Below are 18,032 nucleotides of genomic sequence, written 5' to 3' on the forward strand. Positions count from 1 at the left end.
GAGCCATCAGCCCAGAGCCCGACGCGGGGCTCGAACTCACGGACCGCGGGGCTCGAACTCACGGACCGCGAGATGGTGACCTGGCTGAAGCCGGACGCTTAACCGACTGCGCCACCCAGGCGCCCCTGAGGTAGTTTTTTAAAAGTAGACTCTGCCCTCGACGTGGAGCTCAAACTCATGACCCCAAGATCAAGAGTTGTAAGCTCTACCAGCCAGGTGCCCCTGGTTTTTGAAAGCATAACCCACTGGTTAGGCATGGTGTGGACAGACTAAGTATAGAGAATGAGGTTTCTGTACCCAAGGAGCTCTTTAGCTACTTGAGGAAGCAGAGAGTACACTTGACGACAGAAAGAAGGCCCAGCGTTGCCTATATATGTTTCGGGTTTAGAGAGAAGGGAGTGGTCGGTATCGCTCGGACAGTTTGTGATTACTGTAATGGAAGAGTGTAAGACTTGGGAATTGTTTTCTGGTTTATTTAGTTGGGGTCTAGATAGGTGCAAGATGGGAGAATGTTTTCTGCAGTGTTACAAGGGAAGTTGGCAAAAGAGAAACGAAGAATTAATAAGCTTTTATTATAAAATAAAGCTACAGCTTCTAATTAGTTTAACCTCATTAAATTTCCTTCCCTTTAAGCAATGAAAGAGAGGGGCTGTGTATAAATGTAGTCTTTACCCCTATATACGCTAAAATTTCAAGTAAATTGCTTTGATTTTTCAGCCAGGCACAGTGTATTTTTGTTTCACTTATTTTGTGTGTATTTGTGTGTGTGTGTGTGCGCACGCGCTTGCACTTGTGTGAGTCCTCATTACAGTAAACGATAGATACCTCGTTTTGGTAAACGAAAATGAGTCCTAGTTCCTTCTGTTAAGAACGTTATGAATCGTTAGAATTGAAAGAGAATTGGTTCCATTAAGAGTAATTGAGCTCTAGTAAAGTTAATGCTTCTTGGCTCTTGTTAACATTTTTTCCGTCAAAGCCAACACTAGGCTCTGCAAAATGTAGAGCATTTCTTAGAACTCTTGCTAAGAAGTGGCTACTTGAACCATCACCTCAGACCTTGTTGGCTGTCCGAGGTACCGTTGTTCTTAGCGGAAGGATCACAATACAAGTGCTTTACCTACCTCTTATTCTAGAAAATCAACATTAAAAGGACGATAGTAAAATAAATGTCTTAGGGTTAGGCCACAAATTATTTTCAAATATGTCATCTACTCTCCTTGCTGGTCATTTCCATTCAACTTAAAGGTATAGTCCTGAAAAGTTGAAAGGCGCATATTGGAGCAGCTTCTTAAATTTACACATGAGAAGATTAGGCCGTTAGTTGAGTATTCAGGAGTAGATCTTTGTAGTACTGAGGAAAGGCTCACTAACCTTGGGTAACTGGGCTTGGTTTCTACATTGGTTTGGTTTCTGATTTTGTATAATTTACTTGCTTCACCTGTAAGAGGACAGCAGTGTTCCTACTTTTTGTGTCTTCAAAAAGGATGGATTTGCCAAGGGGAGAGCTGTTGATAGAAAAGGCACCTTGTTTTTTTTGCATAATTGGTTTTCTAAAAACTGAGGACTTTTTTTCTGTTTAAGATTCCTGACTGTTTTATGTGCAGAAAACTTGATCATTTTCAGGGATGTTGAGATAGTAGTGATTATTTCTGGAGTAAATGGGATGTATTTAGATACGTGGCCCTTCATCTTTGTTTTAGAAAGCTGAAGCATAGACAAGTTTGTAAACCTGAGGAAGCAGATCTGGGAGGTGCTCGTGTGTGTGGAGTCCTAATGAGAATCCTGTCATGTTCCTTGGAAGTAGAATAAGGTGAGATAGGGTTAAAATACAGCTGTAGATTCTTTTTTTTTTTTTTTTTTCAAGTTTATTTTTGAGAGACAGAGAGTGACAGAGTGTGAGTAGGGAAGGGGCAGAGCCAGAGGGAGACACAGAATTCAAAGCAGGCTCCAGGCTCTGAGCTGTCAGCACAGAGCCCGACGCAGGCCTCGAACCCATGAACCGTGAGATCATGACCTGGGCCGAAGTTGGACGCCCAACCGACTGAGCCACCCAGGCGCCCCAATCTTTTTTTTTTTTCTTAAAAATGTTTTTAAATGTTTATTTTTGAAGGAGAGCGAGCGAGAGAGAGAGAGAGAGAGAGAGAGCGCGAGCGAGCACACAAGCTGGGGAGGGGCAGAGAGAGGGAGACAGGATACAAAGCAGGTCTGTACTGTTAGCACAGAGCCCGATATGGGACTTGAACTCATGAGCCGTGAGATCATGACCTGATCCGAAGTCGCTTAAGTGACTGAGCCACTCAGGCACCCCTAAAATATAGCTGCAGATTCTTATTGGACATTATGTTGGAATTCTATCTGTAAGTGTAAAATAGCAAAATGGCTAGTAAAGGGAGGAATTTGGTAGTGATTTGGAGAGCTAAAGAACAGTTCACCCAAAGAAAGGTGTAACTTGGTGGGATAGAGCACGCTCTAGACCAGAATCCTGAAGCCACAGTCCAGCCTTGGCTCAGACGTTCATCTTCTTCGGACTTTGGCTTTTTTTCATCTGTAAGACAAAGATGTTGGACTGGTTTCCCAGGACCCTTTCAAGTCTAAGATTTTGGAGTTTGCCCTTATTTCTATATCTTTAAAAAGATAGAAAAGAGGGATAGTTCTCCTTTTTCTAGGATATGCCAGAGGGCATCTAAAAGATGTCTTTTTAGAGTGACTTCCCCCTTGTGATGTAGAGGTTCTGTAACTTTTCATTGGGTTTTCTAAGTGACTCATCCACCAGTCTGCAGTTGTCTAAGGCGTTGACATATCTGTTCCTAAGGGCTCATGGGTGGCAATTCTGAAATCAAGGCAAGTGGAAGCCTGATGTGGATACCAAGTCTGTTAAATTCTTTTCTACATCTTTCCATCATGGCAAACAGAATGGCTCATAGAACTGGAGGCTTTTTTTTGAGTAGCTAAAAGTACTTTTAGGATTCACAGCCCAAGAACGGCTACCTAACACTGGCAGTTTCTTGCAATTCGAGTCCCATGAGAGTAACTCGGTTGACTCCAAAATTGACAGAATTTAGACAGGAGATATATTGTGTGCCAGCAAAATCATGCACCCTTTCTTGCAGAAGGAAGACGAATTAATAAAGTCTTTGGTGTATTAATATAAAAACATCTGACCAAATAATGCAGTGAATCCCTTTTCCCCCAAAATATAGCTTTTGAGTACAGACAGGAATGGTAAAACTGCCTAGTTCCTTTAGCCTTGTCTTAATACCATTTGGTTGTTGGGCATTTTTGGCATCTTGCTATTAGAATGTTTCCTTAAGAGAAAACATACATAGTTAGCCAGACCAAGTGACCTGGAGGTATGAGATCTTAGTTCATGACTTTCCTGTATTAGGTTAGTGACTATGGGTTAGAGATGAAGTAAGCAACCTCTTTAAGGTATTGTTTGGGGAAGTTCCTGAGATCTCGTAATAGTTGTGGGACTGGGCGTTTTGAAGAACAAGATAGAAAAAGGGGTCTTCTGTATTGAGGAGGGCACCTGTTGGGATGAGCACTGGGTGTTGTATGGAAACCAATTTGACAATAAATTTTATATTAAAAAAAAGAAAAAGAAAAAGGGGTCTTCTAACCTTGAGAATGTGGGTGCATCTGACATTTGGAACCTGGTTCTCAATTCTGTCCCACCACTTTGAGACCTGTTGGGAACCTCACTCGTTCCAATATCTGCCTTCTCTCCTGTATTGGGAAGAATAGATAGACCTACCACTGTATATCCTTTGCAGCAGGATGTAGCTTATCCACATACTGCTTAGTCTGTGTTTGTTGAATTTCTCCCCCTTTATCCTCCATTGGTTGAAATGTTTTCATTCTTTTCATCCACATCACTGTGCTTTATTTGAGGGCAGGCCAACTAAATCGCTACAGTAATGCATTAACACTTTTCAAGATACTTTGGCATTGATTTCATTGCTTATGTGAATCTCTGAATAGATTTTTGGGAGATATTAATACCATTTTTTTTTTACATGAGGAAAATGAGTCCTAAGGCCAAGTGATTCCAGCTAAGGTGATGAGTATTAAGATGTGGATTTGAATGCCAAATAAGTTCTATTTCAGTAGGCTCAGGAATAATAATAATAGCTGTAGCACATTACCGTATATAATTTTCCAGGTACTATGCCAACTACTTTGTATACGTTACAGTCTTCACAGTGGTCCTACAATATTGTGATGCCCTTTTATAGACCAGGCAAAAAGGGACTTGAGAGGTTAACATGATCATGAACCAGCTATTTGAATACACATCTCTGTCAATCCAGATCTTATTGGGTTTTTCTGCTGTTCGTTTCTTCATGTCCAGAGTCTGTTATTTAACTTCACTTATCAGCTCCTGTTTATAAAACTTTTCTTGCTCTTACCAACCAGAAACAATGGAGAGGAATTCAAGTAGCAAGTTATTTGTGTCATTCTTATGGCTCTGATTTATTTCGTATGTAGTGATTTGTGTAAATGTTTTCTGTTTCCCCGCACATAAGTTTGTTCGGGGCAGGGGCTTCAGCTTAATAACATACTTTGTAAATAGCATCTGCCCATATGCTGTGTTGAATGAATCTTACAAAATAAATATTTTTTTCCTAAGCATGGCTTCCTCTTTATTTTCTCTTTTATCCAGAAGTTGATACTGTCCTCCCCGCACGGGACCTTAGTTCAATTCCGTAAATATTTATTGCCTGTATTCTTTATTCAGATTACTTTTCTATCCTAAGGGATGTGGGGTTGTGAAGGGGGGAGGATGAGGAACTGCCAGAACTAACAAAGCCTCTATTCATTCATCCTTCTCTGCATATTTTTACATTTTCAAACTATTTGATTATTTTGCAAAGAGTAGTACATAAGATGAATAGTAAATCAGCAATGCTATTATCATCCAAGTTGAATCCTATATAAGGGGTTTATTATAAAGGGCCTTTTGTTTAATATAGTTGTAACTCGATCAATGGGACACTTTCTCTGGGTTATCTGCGGGGGCGTGGAAATACCCTCATTACATATACACAACCAGACATAATTGTATTTAGAAAACAGGAATTACTTTTGTTATATTTCTTGTTCGAGTGTGTATTAAACAATATTGTGTGTAATTCTCTCTTCTTTACTGTTACTTTACTGATGAGGAACCAGAATTAACCAGAGTTAATCCATTGTTTCTTGATTAATTGATGCATTCTGTGATTCTCATTATAGCAAAGCATGTAGAGGAAAGAATTTATTTTCCGTATTGGTCTTCCTGGTATACATAATAGCCATATCTATGAAATTTTCATCTCCTGGAGTGCATGAAAAAGGGAACTTGTCCATATCTGGCACACTGAGATCTTTGTCTTGTCAATTTAATAATTAAAAATGCCCTGAGGCTGACTGGGCATGTGGGTGGGTTTAAGTATTTGCTCCCATCTTGAGGCAAAGGACTCTTTCTCTTCTCTTAGTTGAGCTGTTTCCTGCTTGGGGGATATGAGGTGGGTAGGTCATGAAGCAAACTAGATGTTTTCATGGTTTTATTCATGAACTTAACAGGTTTCCTATGTGATCTGGAGGCTTATCTTTTGCACATTGGGCTCTTGGGTATTACTGCAGGAAATCACCTAGATAATTATTAAGTCTAAACCTAGTGTAACATGTATATGATTATGTTATAGGACAAACCATGTAGCTTATACATGTACAAAAACAAATGACCTTGTTTGACCTAGATAATATAATCCTGTTTCCTTACATGCCGTTCCTTTATCCTGCAGAAAAGCCTAGTTCACCTTGGACATTTCTTCATTTTCTGAACACAGTTTACTGTCAGTCTATCAAGTTTTATGAAGATAGCAGGGAAAAGAAGTTTCATTTGGTTCTGTTCCAATAATTTGAAGGGAGAAGGTGTAAAGAATTTTACTTTCAATGGATTTGGGAGGTGGGGAGGGTGCAGTGGAGAAAGGATTAGTGTGGAGCTTGCCCCAGGGTAATTTATCACAAAAGAACATGGAGATTGATGTGCTAACAGTATCTCTGAATTTTTTTATGAAAGTATTCTTTCATTTCACGAATGAAGTTAACAGTGATTGTGCTCTTTGTGTGGTAAGGAACCACTGTGCTCCTTTGAAGAGTGCACACTGTGGAGTTTGGCAGCCATCAGCTGAAGAACTGAATGCACTTCTGACTAACTCGTGGTTGTCCTAAAATTTAAGAGCTACCAAATTCTTCTGTCTGCTTGATTCGTCTTTTTGTTCGTACTGTTCCCTAGGAAGCAACCAACCATGGATCTTCAGGACAACCTGAAAACTTTACCCATTGGACTTGTGAACTTAAACTTGGAACGCCGTATTGGTACATACTTGGGTTCTGTTGCACGACTCTACAGAATAGACTTCTCCTTAAAAGAATTTCAGTGATAGACTGGCTTATGTATACTTAGTGACTTCATTCTTGCTTGTCATAATGGGCTATGAATCCTCACTTTTGAAATTACATAGGTTTTTTGTTTGTTGGTTGTTATTATTATTATTTTTTTAATGCTTTGAAAGCCGAGAGAAGCATCTGCATGGCAGTTTGTATCTTCCTTGCCCGATTTCCACACGTCCCCTCTCTTACCCTTTTGTGCCTAATTATTGCCTCCTGACGTCCATTTAACTTCCCCTTCCCCTTCCCCCATTTTATGGAGGAATGTCAGATTAATTTTCTGAACTTAATTTTTATGATGTTCCTTCCTGTTACTGCCTGTTGGCTTAGAGTGTCACTGGTCGCTGGACTAGTTGGGCTAGTTGGCCTAGTCCTTACTGCTTCCCTCTGTCGCTGGCCAGATGCCTTTCTTCTTGGTGGGCACCTGCCCGTGTGCTTTCCTTTCTGTCTTTGCTCTTGTTCGAGAGTCCTTCCCACTGTCTTCTCGCTCTCCCGTACGGGAGTCCTGACCAGTCCTGTCACAGGTTAGTGCTCCTTTCTTCATCTGTAGGAGGTTGTGAAGTTCAACAGTCTGAAGCACACCGTAAGTGTGCTTACCTTAAAATGAAGGCCTGGTAGCTGTATCACTTTGATTCCTGATAGGTTTTTCTTTTTTAGAGTGAAGAGTGTCTTTCACTACTTCTGTTTCCAGTAGTGGCTTCTACAGGCTGTGCATTTCAGGGCCTAGTCAAGTAATACTTTACTTTTTGACATCAGTGCTTCAGATGCTGAAAGCTTTGCAATTTTTCAGTAGCCAGAAGAGCAGTAGTGGTTTTCCAGATGTGGGAGAGAGCAAATTTTCTCATTGGCCAGGCCTCAGTGGCTTGTGTCATTTCTTTAGGGGCAGAAGAGTTTCTAAAGGACATTCAGTGTAACTATTGACATTACTTATGAAAAGTGCTTAATAGCTGGAAAATATTTTTCAAAAAACCTGTTAATTTTATATACTGCAGGATTATAATTATGCAAAAAATTCCTCTTTTTTAAAAGGAGGACATTAGATTTCAACCAAAAGAGATACTTACTTAAGAGACCGTTCATGTGGAAATCAGTTTTCAGTGGTAAGCATCTCGACACATAGATGGACAGTTTTAGGCAGTAATTACTAGGTGCCAGGTTTCGAATCTGCCTGGTAGAGAGATGTGAAAAAATTATAGCAGATGTTGATGCTTAGTTTTTTTGTGATCTGAATGAAATGAAGCAGTCAGAAACGTTTTAGCACTGAAAAGTGATCTTTACGTGTAAGTATTGAACAACAGGTTAAAGAGAATGGAGGGCACTTCCTTAATTAGTAGCTAGATCAACAGGAGGCGTGAATTGAGAAGGTCCTACTCCTTAAACTGGAAGGGAAAATGAAGAGGAAAACACCACCTTCGTTATACTTATTGTCTATTGAAAAGAGTAACTGGCTGTGATAACACCATTGAACTCGTTCGACATTCCTTATTTAGGGTACAGGTTTCAAAGTAGGTTAGATGTTATGTGCTTGCTTAAAAATACTTGAAACATACAGTGTGGGCACTCCTTAAAGTTGCCACTAACTTTTGTTACTGTGGGATTATGTTGAAGTGAAGTGTGTATGCTTAAAAGAAAATGCCTTGTTTGTAGTGAATTCCATACCCCTGTAATCTTAATTTCTGTTTGTTAGAAAATCAGTTCTAAAGCATCATAAACGTTGATTTTGTAGTAAGTCATTCATAATGTCACCACCCCCAGCAAGCACCGATTTCAGTTTTTATTTTTCTTTCCAGTCTTGATCCAGAAGGGAAGGATGCGCCAGGAGAAGGGGTCTTTACCTGTGCAGTTTTGTCTTTTACTTTTAATTTTGTAAACATTACCTAGAGTCTTTATGGCTGTTTTGGGTGAGCTTCCATTGTGGTAGCACAGCTACCTTGTTCCTGATTGTTTTGGTCTTGTACTTTGAATGTAGAGGTGTTTTTTTTTTTTCTTTTCTTTTCTTTTGAATTCCAGTCTTTTGTTGTTGTTGAGATATATTCTCAGGAATGAACATGACTCTTGATGTATATATATATATTTTTTACCCTTTCCGAAAGAATTATCCTAACAGTGAATGAATGGATATACCCTTAAAAAAAAAGTAAAGTATATTGACATGTAATTTTGTATTTAAACTGTTTCTTGTTAAAGCTTTTTAAATGACTTCTGAGTGTAGTTCATAGTATTTACAATGAAAGCACTTGATGTACTGTCTTCCTTGATATGGCTACAACCCTGTATGGTCCGAAGGGCATGGGTAAGGTAGGGCATTAAGATTTTGAGAAGGGCTTTCTGAAAATTATATGATGTTCACACATCAGAACTCTGCCTAGAACCTGTGACTGTCAGTGGTTACCAATTATACTTCTTTATTTTAGTCAGTTCTGAGAGGTCCTTTCTCTGAGTTGATGTCGAATTCTTTTAACGCCATGAGAATGTAATGGGAATATGTACTAAGAGATTAAGAAATTGGGGGCGGCGTCCTGTACCTTACCACCTGTTTAAAACGTCAGGTATTTGACTCCTGCACTGGTTACATTCCAGTGATGAAACTCAGCTTGTGTTGGAAGTTTGCGTTGCCAGATAACATGATCAAACCTGAGCGTGCCTGTAGGGCTGTAGCGTGCGCCCTGTGAATGCTCCTCCTTAAGAAGCCTAATTTCTGCTCTGAGAGGCAGACAGTGTTGAGTCCTGTAAGCAGTTCCCTGATATTTTATTCCTTTTGAGAACAGAGTGCCTGTCGGAGTGTGCATTGAGTATTGAGACCATCAGAAAACCTCACTGATACTTCCCTGTGCAAATGTTCGTGGTGGTGTGGTCAGACATACCCAGTCCTTAACAATGATCATGCCTCTTAGTTTCTGCAAAGATGTAATGATGGCTCTTCTTGTGGTGGTTTGTTAGGGCTCTTAATTTTATGGAATTTACACACACACGGGCTGGGTGATGCTGGGCTCACACCTGCTAGTTGAGTACCCCAGGAGCATTTCATTTGGCTAGCCATTCATAGTGTGAGGTCTGTTGGTTACCACTTGTTCTTCAGTCACAGTGGCAGCCGATTTTTTGAGTGCTTGCTCAGAGTTCAGCATTGTACTACTTTTTTGCACAGATCTCATTTAATGTTCGCGATAGTTCATTTTATAGGTGAGAAACCTGAGGCCGAGAGGGGTTAAATTCACAGAGTTGGGATTCAGAAGCAGGTCGGTTTTTAAAAGTGACTTCAGGGGCGCCTGGGTGGCGCAGTCGGTTAAGCGTCCGACTTCAGCCAGGTCACGATCTCGCGGTCCGTGAGTTCGAGCCCCGCATCAGGCTCTGGGCTGATGGCTCAGAGCCTGGAGCCTGTTTCCGATTCTGTGTCTCCCTCTCTCTCTGCCCCTCCCCCGTTCATGCTCTGTCTCTCTCTGTCCCAAAAATAAATAAAAACGTTGAAAAAAAAAAAAATTTAAAAGTGACTTCAGAGCACCCATGCAGGCTTTACTACTGTATTATTGCTTAAAATAAGAAGGCTGGAGGTGCTTGATATTATCAGCACTTTATTGTCTCCACCTCTGTTTACAGGGCTCTTAGTGGGGGCTAATGTTGTGATTGATTGTGCAAGTGTGGCTTTGTGTATTGTCTCTTTTGCTAGATGGTAAAAGAAAAAAGGTGTTTCCAAACAAAATTCAGAGATTTTCCGAATGGCTAACATTGCTTGTAAACCAGTGCTTGGTTTCTCTTTTGTTCTCCAGAAGCCTCATGAGTATGCTTACTGATTTCTTTACTTTCTGTGTCTTTTCTTTTATAAACCTGTGGTTCAAACTGGGATAAACAGTGTTTTTTTTTTTTCCCCTCAAAGATTTGAGAACTCACATATTGGGGGGTTTGGGGCAACTAGGAATCCCATTTAATGGGACGATACAGGGAAGAGTACAAAGTCTGTTGTTGGCTGGGGAGGATGCTGGGACCTCCCAAGTCCTGGTTCTCAGTTAGTAGATCTTGAAAGGGATTTTGATCACTAATTCAGAGGTGATTGGATTATGGGATTGACCTATACTAACCAGAACCACAAGAGACTTCTATATGAAAACCAAAATACAGTTTACTAATTTATAAGGAGAAATAATAACTCTCAAGTGGGCAGGATAATTGTGTTCAGTGATCAGCATGCCTGGCTACAGGAGGGAGGCAAGTTCTCATATGAAGTTTGCTTGCTCAGCAAGAGTCTGAGCCAGGGAAGTTACTTAGATGTTTTTAGTGGCTACTGTAATCAGGCTGCTATCTAGCTTGATGCACTCATTGCTTTTATGAGGATAGACTGTGCATCATATGCCCTCTTCCTAAATTTGCCACCTGGGTAATACTGCCTACATCTGACTCCCTGGGTCTCTTTTGCTTTTGTTGGACCAATTCCTGATTCCAGTTATCTTCCTTTAGAATTGTCAAATCTTTTAATCCTCTTATTGCCTAATATTTCTTTAAAGTAAATTTTGTAAACCTCTGCTGTGATCTGTTCCTTGTTTTTTTTTTTTTTTCCTGTCAAAGAACAATTTTATTTCCAAGTTTTTTATGGGGTAAGCAGTAATTCACTTTTCATACAATGGTTGGTTTTAAATTTTTGGTGTTGGATTTAGGTGTGGCTTAAATGAAGGTTTGGCAACTCCTGGTGTTTATGCCAGTGGGTTGGTGAGCCAGTCAGTCTGTTTTAGCCAATACTGTAGATGATACCTCCAGAGGGGTTGCTGTTGCATTTGAAATAACAGATACTCATCGTCACTTTGTTTTATTTTATAATTCAATAGATTATAGCTTCTTCAACTCTGATCAGATTTGAATGGTGAATGTCGTTATTTTAGTTGACTCGAATATCTGACTGCTACTAGTTTTCGGTAAGCTTTATATATCTAAGCCCATCTAATTTTGCAGAAGTTAGTACTTTTTTTTTTTTTTTAATGCAGAAGGGCTATGAGACAAAGTAGGGGAAAATGGGAAATGAAAAGCATGTTATTTTTTCCAAAGTCAAAAGTCCTTGGACTGTAGATACTAGAAAAGGAATGAGAAGTGCTTCTTGAAAACAAACTTTTATTTATTTTTAAACAGATTTTGAATTATTTATTTATTTTAAAAATTTATTTATTTTTGAGAGAGAGAGAGAGAGAGAGAGAATCCCAAGTAGGCTCCGCACTGTCAGTACAGAGCCTGATGCAGCGTGGGCTCAAACCCATGAACCGTGAGATCATGAACGGAGCCAAAATTAAGAGTCGGACACTTAGCTGACCAAGCCACCCAGGCGCCTTACTTACTTACTTACTTTATTTAGAAAGCGAGATTGGGGGAGGGCAGGGAGAGAGAGAGCAAGCCAGCAAGCGAGAGAGTATGTTAAGCAGGCTCCCCACTCAGCTCCGAGCCCCGTCTGGGGCTCCATCCCACGACCCTGGGATCGTGACCTGAGCCCAAATCAAGAGTCGGCTCAACCGACTGAGCCACGCAGGCGGGCGCCCCTATTGAAATCAGACTTAAGAAAGGTTTTGAGTCTCAGAACAGCTGTATTCAAATACATTCACAACTGTACGAGTTCCTCTTGCCACCTGACACGTTACCTCAAAATCTCAAGGCCTAAAACAACAGAGTTGTTTACACCTCACAGTTTCCGTGAGCGGGAACCCACGCATGGCTTTGAAAGACCTCTCTTTTGGGGCCCCTCCCAAGCTGCACTCAGGATTGCAGTGGGGGCTGCGGCCATCTCAGAGTTCGACGGGGGACGGGTCTGCTTTTAAGCTCACTCGGGAGATTGATGTCGGGATTAAGTTCCTAACAGGTTGTTGTTCGGAGGGCCTGAGTTCCTAATGAATTGATGGCCCCTGGCCTCTCTTGGGTTTTGCCATGTGGGGCCTCTCTGCAGGGCAGGTCACAGCGTAGCAGCTAGCTTCCTCAAAGTGAGCAAGCAGGAGAGCAAGCAGGAGGGGTCGTCAGTGTTTGTAAGGTAATTTTGAAGCCGACACGCCATTCCTCTTACCACGTGTTGTTCCTCAGGAGCAAGTCACTAGGTCCGGCCCACAGTCAAGGGGAGGGGATCACACAGGGCCGTGAGTACCGGGGGGCAGAGGTCCCAGTCTGATGCTGATGAGCACACAAGTGAGGGGTGGGGATGGGTATGTTGTGGAGGAAAGTGAGAAAGGCTAGGTTCCGTGTCAGACCCGAGACTCTGAAGAGCTTTGCTGAGTTTGCTTCTGTCTTTGCCCACGTTGTGCTTGGTGTGGTATTTTAACTTTCTTCCCATTTGGAGAGCACTCTGGCAGCTTGGCTCTATCTCTTTCCCTCCCAGAATCGGTGTGCTAGCACCTTCTTCTCCCACCCCTTTTTTCATGATCTCTTACACACTTGCCCTTTCAGTCCAAGCTGTTTGCATTGATAATGGTTCGTTGACCTCCTCACTACTACTTTGCCAGAGCACGTGGAGTTCTAGGATTTCTTGCGCCGTTCCTAGTCTCTATGTAGGATTTACATTTACACCGATTGCTAATGGAGAAATGGTTGCCTCTTAGTACCTGACAAGGGTCTTGGGCTTTTTGGTGTGTATTCATTCCTTTGAGACTTGTTGCATCTGTTACTACTTTGAAGTAAAATCTCCACTTTTTAGCACCTTTCTACATGTCTGTTGTGTTGTTTCCTTTTGAGAGAACTTGGCCTGGAACCAGCCTTGCTTACATGTTCACCTGCTTTTGCTGCCTTTGTATGTTATGTTATGACAGCCTGGCAAGCTATAGTGAAAGATGACAGGATTCCAGAAGTCATTTTTGAAGCCTTGAGTTCAAGGGCTGCTGCTTTGTCAGCAGTTTGACAAATTACCCACGGACTGTATTTGCATACGGAGGCTGATATTCAAAGAAGCTTTTCCTTGAGTTCTCAGTAAAGATTTCCATATTTGTGTGGAGAGTGATGAGCGCCATTTTGACTCTTTAAAAAACAAATTATGTTTATTTTTGAGAGAGGGAGAGAGAGAGAGCGAGAGAGCGCGCGCGTGCGCGTGCGCACGAGGGGGGAGGGGCAGAGAGCGAGGGAGACACAGAATCCAAAACAGGCTCCAGGCTATGAGCTGTCAGCACAGAGCCAGATGTGGGGCTTGAACTCATGAACCACAAGATCGTGACATGAGCAGAAGTCAGACGCTTAACCAACTGAGCCACTCAGGTGCCCCTTGGCCTTTTTTTTTTTTTTTGATGACCTTTGCTCTCTTTCCATCATTATGTGGAAAACATCCACTGTTATATGGAAATTAACCAGTAAGTGAGGTGTCCCTTCTGCTTTCATTCTTTCTTGTACGCAAAAGAGCAGTTGACTTAGACTCCTCTGTTTGTTCACACCACCTACAAAATGCAGGAGAAAAATCACAATTTTAGTTGGAAAAGATACAACCAATAGGGAAATATTTGTAATCTTGTGAGAGGCCATTTTTGAGACTAAAAGAAGAAAAATAAGTTTAAAAACAAGAATTCTTGAATTGTGCTTGAGTAGTTCATGTTAATTTTCAGTGTCCTTTCTGTGATTTATAGCTATTTTGCCCTGGCATGATAACACTGAATACATTTATTGAAAACCTGCTGTGTGGTGGGCATTGTGCTAGGCACTCCTCAACAACATCTCTAATCATCACAACCTGAAAATTATTTCCATCATCAGTACAGAAAGAATGAGGCCTAGGGCAGTTCAGTTTGTCCCAGGACACGTCAAAGTTGTCTAGTCCATGACTTCCTGACGCCACTGCTTCTGACCCCACTGCTTAGCTCTCCCTTCTGCCCACCCGCCGTTCCCCCCACCCCTGCCCCCATCTCAGATTAACAGACGAGCTCTGTCTGTCCTTGTTTCCCTCAGAGAATGAACCCACGAGGCATTCTAGGCACCGGCTGCTTATAACTGTTCATCTTCAAGTAAACGTAAGCTTACTGAATGCCAGACCAAAATGTGTCTTTTGACACCATCTTGCTAGATTAGAAAATAACAGATTGGGCCTGAAGAGAAAAGTGTGTGGGATACTGCTTTGACCAGGTTGTAACCCAGGTCTGCCAGGCAGATGTATAGAGACAGAACTGAAATTACGCTGAGAAACCCAGAATCCAGATTTGGAAAGCCGAGATTGATTTCAGTGATGGCAAAATTGAGTTATTCTCCCATTATCGCTGCGGTATGGGTTATAAATTGGAAAGGCAAACCTTTATTATCAAGGAGGAGAGCAAATATTTTGCTTTCTGATTTTTGATTCTGTTCCTCTGAGAACTTCAACTCTCCAGGTGCTTCTTTTATGCTCAAAAGCAGCGATTACTGTCTCAAACTTCTGTCTTTCTTGTCTGACTAGTAGTAGCTGAAATGAAAACATACTTAGAGGAAATAAGGGGGACGTTTTAGTGAGTAAAGCTGATGACCAAAATGAAGAATGATGGAATTCCAGTGGAATTTCACTTTGTAACTGACCCTGGTCGCTAATGCTTTGATCTTGGGCAAAACTGTACTGGTTTTGCTTAAATGGTGCTTTGCATTTCTTTGGTCACAGCCAGTTTAAAGTTCTCATATTGGTTTAGGGCCAGTGATGTATACATTTCTGTGAAGCATGGAGTGTTTTGTGAAGTCACTTTAATGGTATTATTAAGTTTTGTTAAAATCAACTGAGGATAGGAGGTTTTATTTCCCTTCCGGTAATGGGGAAATTGGCTGTTCTGTCTTCCCAAGGTCTTGGAATAGGTTAATGTTGTGGTTGGGAAGATTTTGCTTGTTTTTTCTTTCTGGTGATGAAAATGTTTTGGTTAACACAGTCTTCTGTGCGAAGGAGGTGAGTTTTGCCTCTAGCATTCCATGGCTGGGGTCTGAGTTCATGCCCCGGCTTGAGTAACTTTGTACGGCCAGTTAGTACACATGTAGGCAGAAGTAGTGTGTTAGTAGTTGTAGGTACATTCTTTTTAAAAAGGAGTCTTCTCAGCAAGTATTTAACTAATAGGTCTAATATTACTCCCCTTTCCCCTGCCCCCCATAAAATCTTGGCATAGGTTAAATGGATAATTCTAGATATTTAAGCTGAGCCTCTATTGTGGTGGGTTGATCTGTGGCCCCTCCTTGCCTCAGGCCTCTCTGTGACTTGTACCGAATATGCAGTAGTGCTCTGACCACAGTCTGTGTAGTCAGAACACTGCGATTAAAGCCCTCCAGAGCACATGAGCATCTGCAGTACCTTGTCTGAAAGAAAGTGTTGACTGCTGTACTTTCATCCTTTATGAATTCTTTAAAAGCATCTATTATTTTTAATTTGCAGCAGCTCTTGCCAGGTAAAAAGTTTTGGGAAACAGATGAATCCAGCAAAGATGGACCAAAAGGAATATTCCTGGGTGATCAATGGCGAGACAGTGCCTGGGGAACATCAGGTAATCTAGATCTAGCATCTGTACTGTGATTTATGCCTGTCTTAGAGCTCCTTTCCTCAGCAATTGGCAAGTCATGAATTTCACATCAGTGACATAAGCATGTCAAGGAATGTCCTGTCCTTTAGTATAATTGCCATGAAGGAGCTTATATGATGTAATTTATTAAAACATAATTAACGCAAAATCAAATCTTCAATATTTTATTGAAGTGCTAGCCACAGGGGAGTGGTCTGTTTGAAATGACCGTAATTTCAGCTATAACTTCTTGTTCTGTACTGCTGTCAACATACTCGGAATTAGAAAATCCATGCCTGCCATTTGAAGTTCATGTTTCTTTTTCCTCCCCTTGCCCCCCTGTGTACTGTGTATGGGATGATCTATTTGTAAATGTGGTTGGGGCCAAATCAAGTTACTGGGCACGGATGCTCTTCTGACAGACTACCCCTGAAGAGGGATGGGGAGGACCTGTAGAGGCACACACTGACAGCAGAAAGAAATAACAGAGGATAGGGAGGAAGGAGACGGAAATCCCAAAAAGCCAACGTGCTGTGTTACAGCGCAATGTAAAAATGGAACCTGGGATGACAGTGAGTCATCAGAAAATATCAAATTATGTTGTTGGTTTTAAAAAGGGCAGTAAAATCACATTTTGTTTCAGTAATATTACTAATAAAATATATTAAAAAGAAATTCTGCTACTTGAAAGGGGTAAACAATTTATCCACTATACCTAGGTAAACCAGTTATGTGAACTGCTGTATTGTTCTGCTGTCCTGGATATATGAGGAGTGTGTTCCGTTTTCCTTAGTTTATGTAGAATTTATACTTAGGGAAAAACACAATAGGAGGTTTTGGCTCACCTGACCATGGCAGGCTTCCTGATTCCCAGTCATTGGTTTATCCATGAGACATCACTCATAATTTGTTTGAGCCTCTGGCTGCACTGTATCATGCTTGTGTATCTTTTTTGTAGATCATTCAGTTTCCCAGCCAATCATGGTGCAGAGAAGACCTGGTCAGAGTTTCCATGTGAACAGTGAGGTCAATTCTGTACTGTCCCCACGGTCGGAGAGTGGGGGACTAGGCGTTAGCATGGTGGAGTATGTGTTGAGCTCATCCCCGGGCGATTCCTGTCTAAGAAAAGGAGGATTTGTAAGTTGGCTTGAGGAACTTGTTCCTATATCTCTCTTCCCCCCCCCCCCCCCCCTAAGCAAAACATGCCTGTTTAGTTTCCTTAGATATTCACAGCACTAATTACAGTGTATTTTAAAACACTTTTATTGCAATTCGATGTCTGCAAACACAGTAGGAGATGTACATTGAACTTTTTAAAAACAGAGACATGATGTTTTTTTGGGGGATACATTGATAATAATGTGAGGTAGAACCGAAATCTAGTTCTCAGTTCCTTGGTCTATCAGAAGACATTTTTGGTTTAAAACAGACAGACAGACAAACAAACAAACAAACAAAGTAAAAACAGAAGGAATTAAAATAAGAAAGCTGAAGCTGGGAATAGATCCGAGAGCAGCGATTTGCCAAAACCCAGAAATCTTTAAAGTGGACCAGATATGTAGGACCATTCTTATTTTGCTAGCTAGGCTTTAATTATGGTATGGTCTTTGGCCCTTTTTGAACAGCTTTGCCTCTTGTACCTTGCCTGTCAGGAAATTAGAATGTCTGTTAGTTCCAGATCTGTACACTTTTGTGGGGGCAGGGGTGGGGGGAGGGGATTGATCATCGTTTGACCTCTGTGATGCTCAGTTGTTGCCAAAGCAGTTCCTCTGTCTATAGCCTCTTCCCCTTTACGTCTTAGGCAGTCTTTCTCAAGCATCTTTGGTAGCCTTTCTTTCGCAAAACTGGTTCTTTCTTGTCATCAACTTTCTAGATCTAGAAGTCTTACCTTGAATTTCCATTTGAGTCTTCCTCAAATGTGTTCTGTGACTGGTTTTATATTCCGTGTCACAGCCAGGAAGGTCATGAAAGGCAGCCTGAATCTGTTTTCCCTCCTTTCATTTTGACTTGACTTGCTTTGTATGTTTTCAGAATCCTTTCTCTGTGAAGTCTTTTTTGGCTAATACTGTTTTTGTCAGTCTTATAAAAGACCTTCTTTTCCCCAAATCCTGTTAATAATTTTGCCTCCATAACGATCTCACTTTACCTTACAGCATTTAT

General features: G+C 41.2%; 1 protein-coding gene across 17 annotated transcripts in view; it reads left to right on the top strand.

Annotated features, from left to right (window-relative positions):
• PUM1 (pumilio RNA binding family member 1) overlaps window positions 1-18,032 on the top strand; it is a 134,079-nt gene that overhangs the window by 44,238 nt on the left and 71,809 nt on the right. For 11 of the 17 annotated variants that reach the window (XM_047868766.1, XM_047868758.1, XM_047868759.1 and 8 more), the window contains 2 exons: window positions 15,749-15,857; window positions 16,831-17,009. The exons of 4 other annotated variants lie outside the window; for them this stretch is intronic. In XM_047868766.1, the coding sequence (XP_047724722.1) occupies window positions 15,749-15,857; window positions 16,831-17,009 (288 nt within the window). The remainder of the gene's footprint in view (window positions 1-15,748; window positions 15,858-16,830; window positions 17,010-18,032) is intronic. 2 more of the 17 variants (XM_047868753.1, XM_047868764.1) reach the window with 1 other exon arrangement.

Source organism: Prionailurus viverrinus, chromosome C1 (assembly GCF_022837055.1).
Source record: "Prionailurus viverrinus isolate Anna chromosome C1, UM_Priviv_1.0, whole genome shotgun sequence".
Taxonomy (NCBI): domain Eukaryota; kingdom Metazoa; phylum Chordata; class Mammalia; order Carnivora; family Felidae; genus Prionailurus; species Prionailurus viverrinus.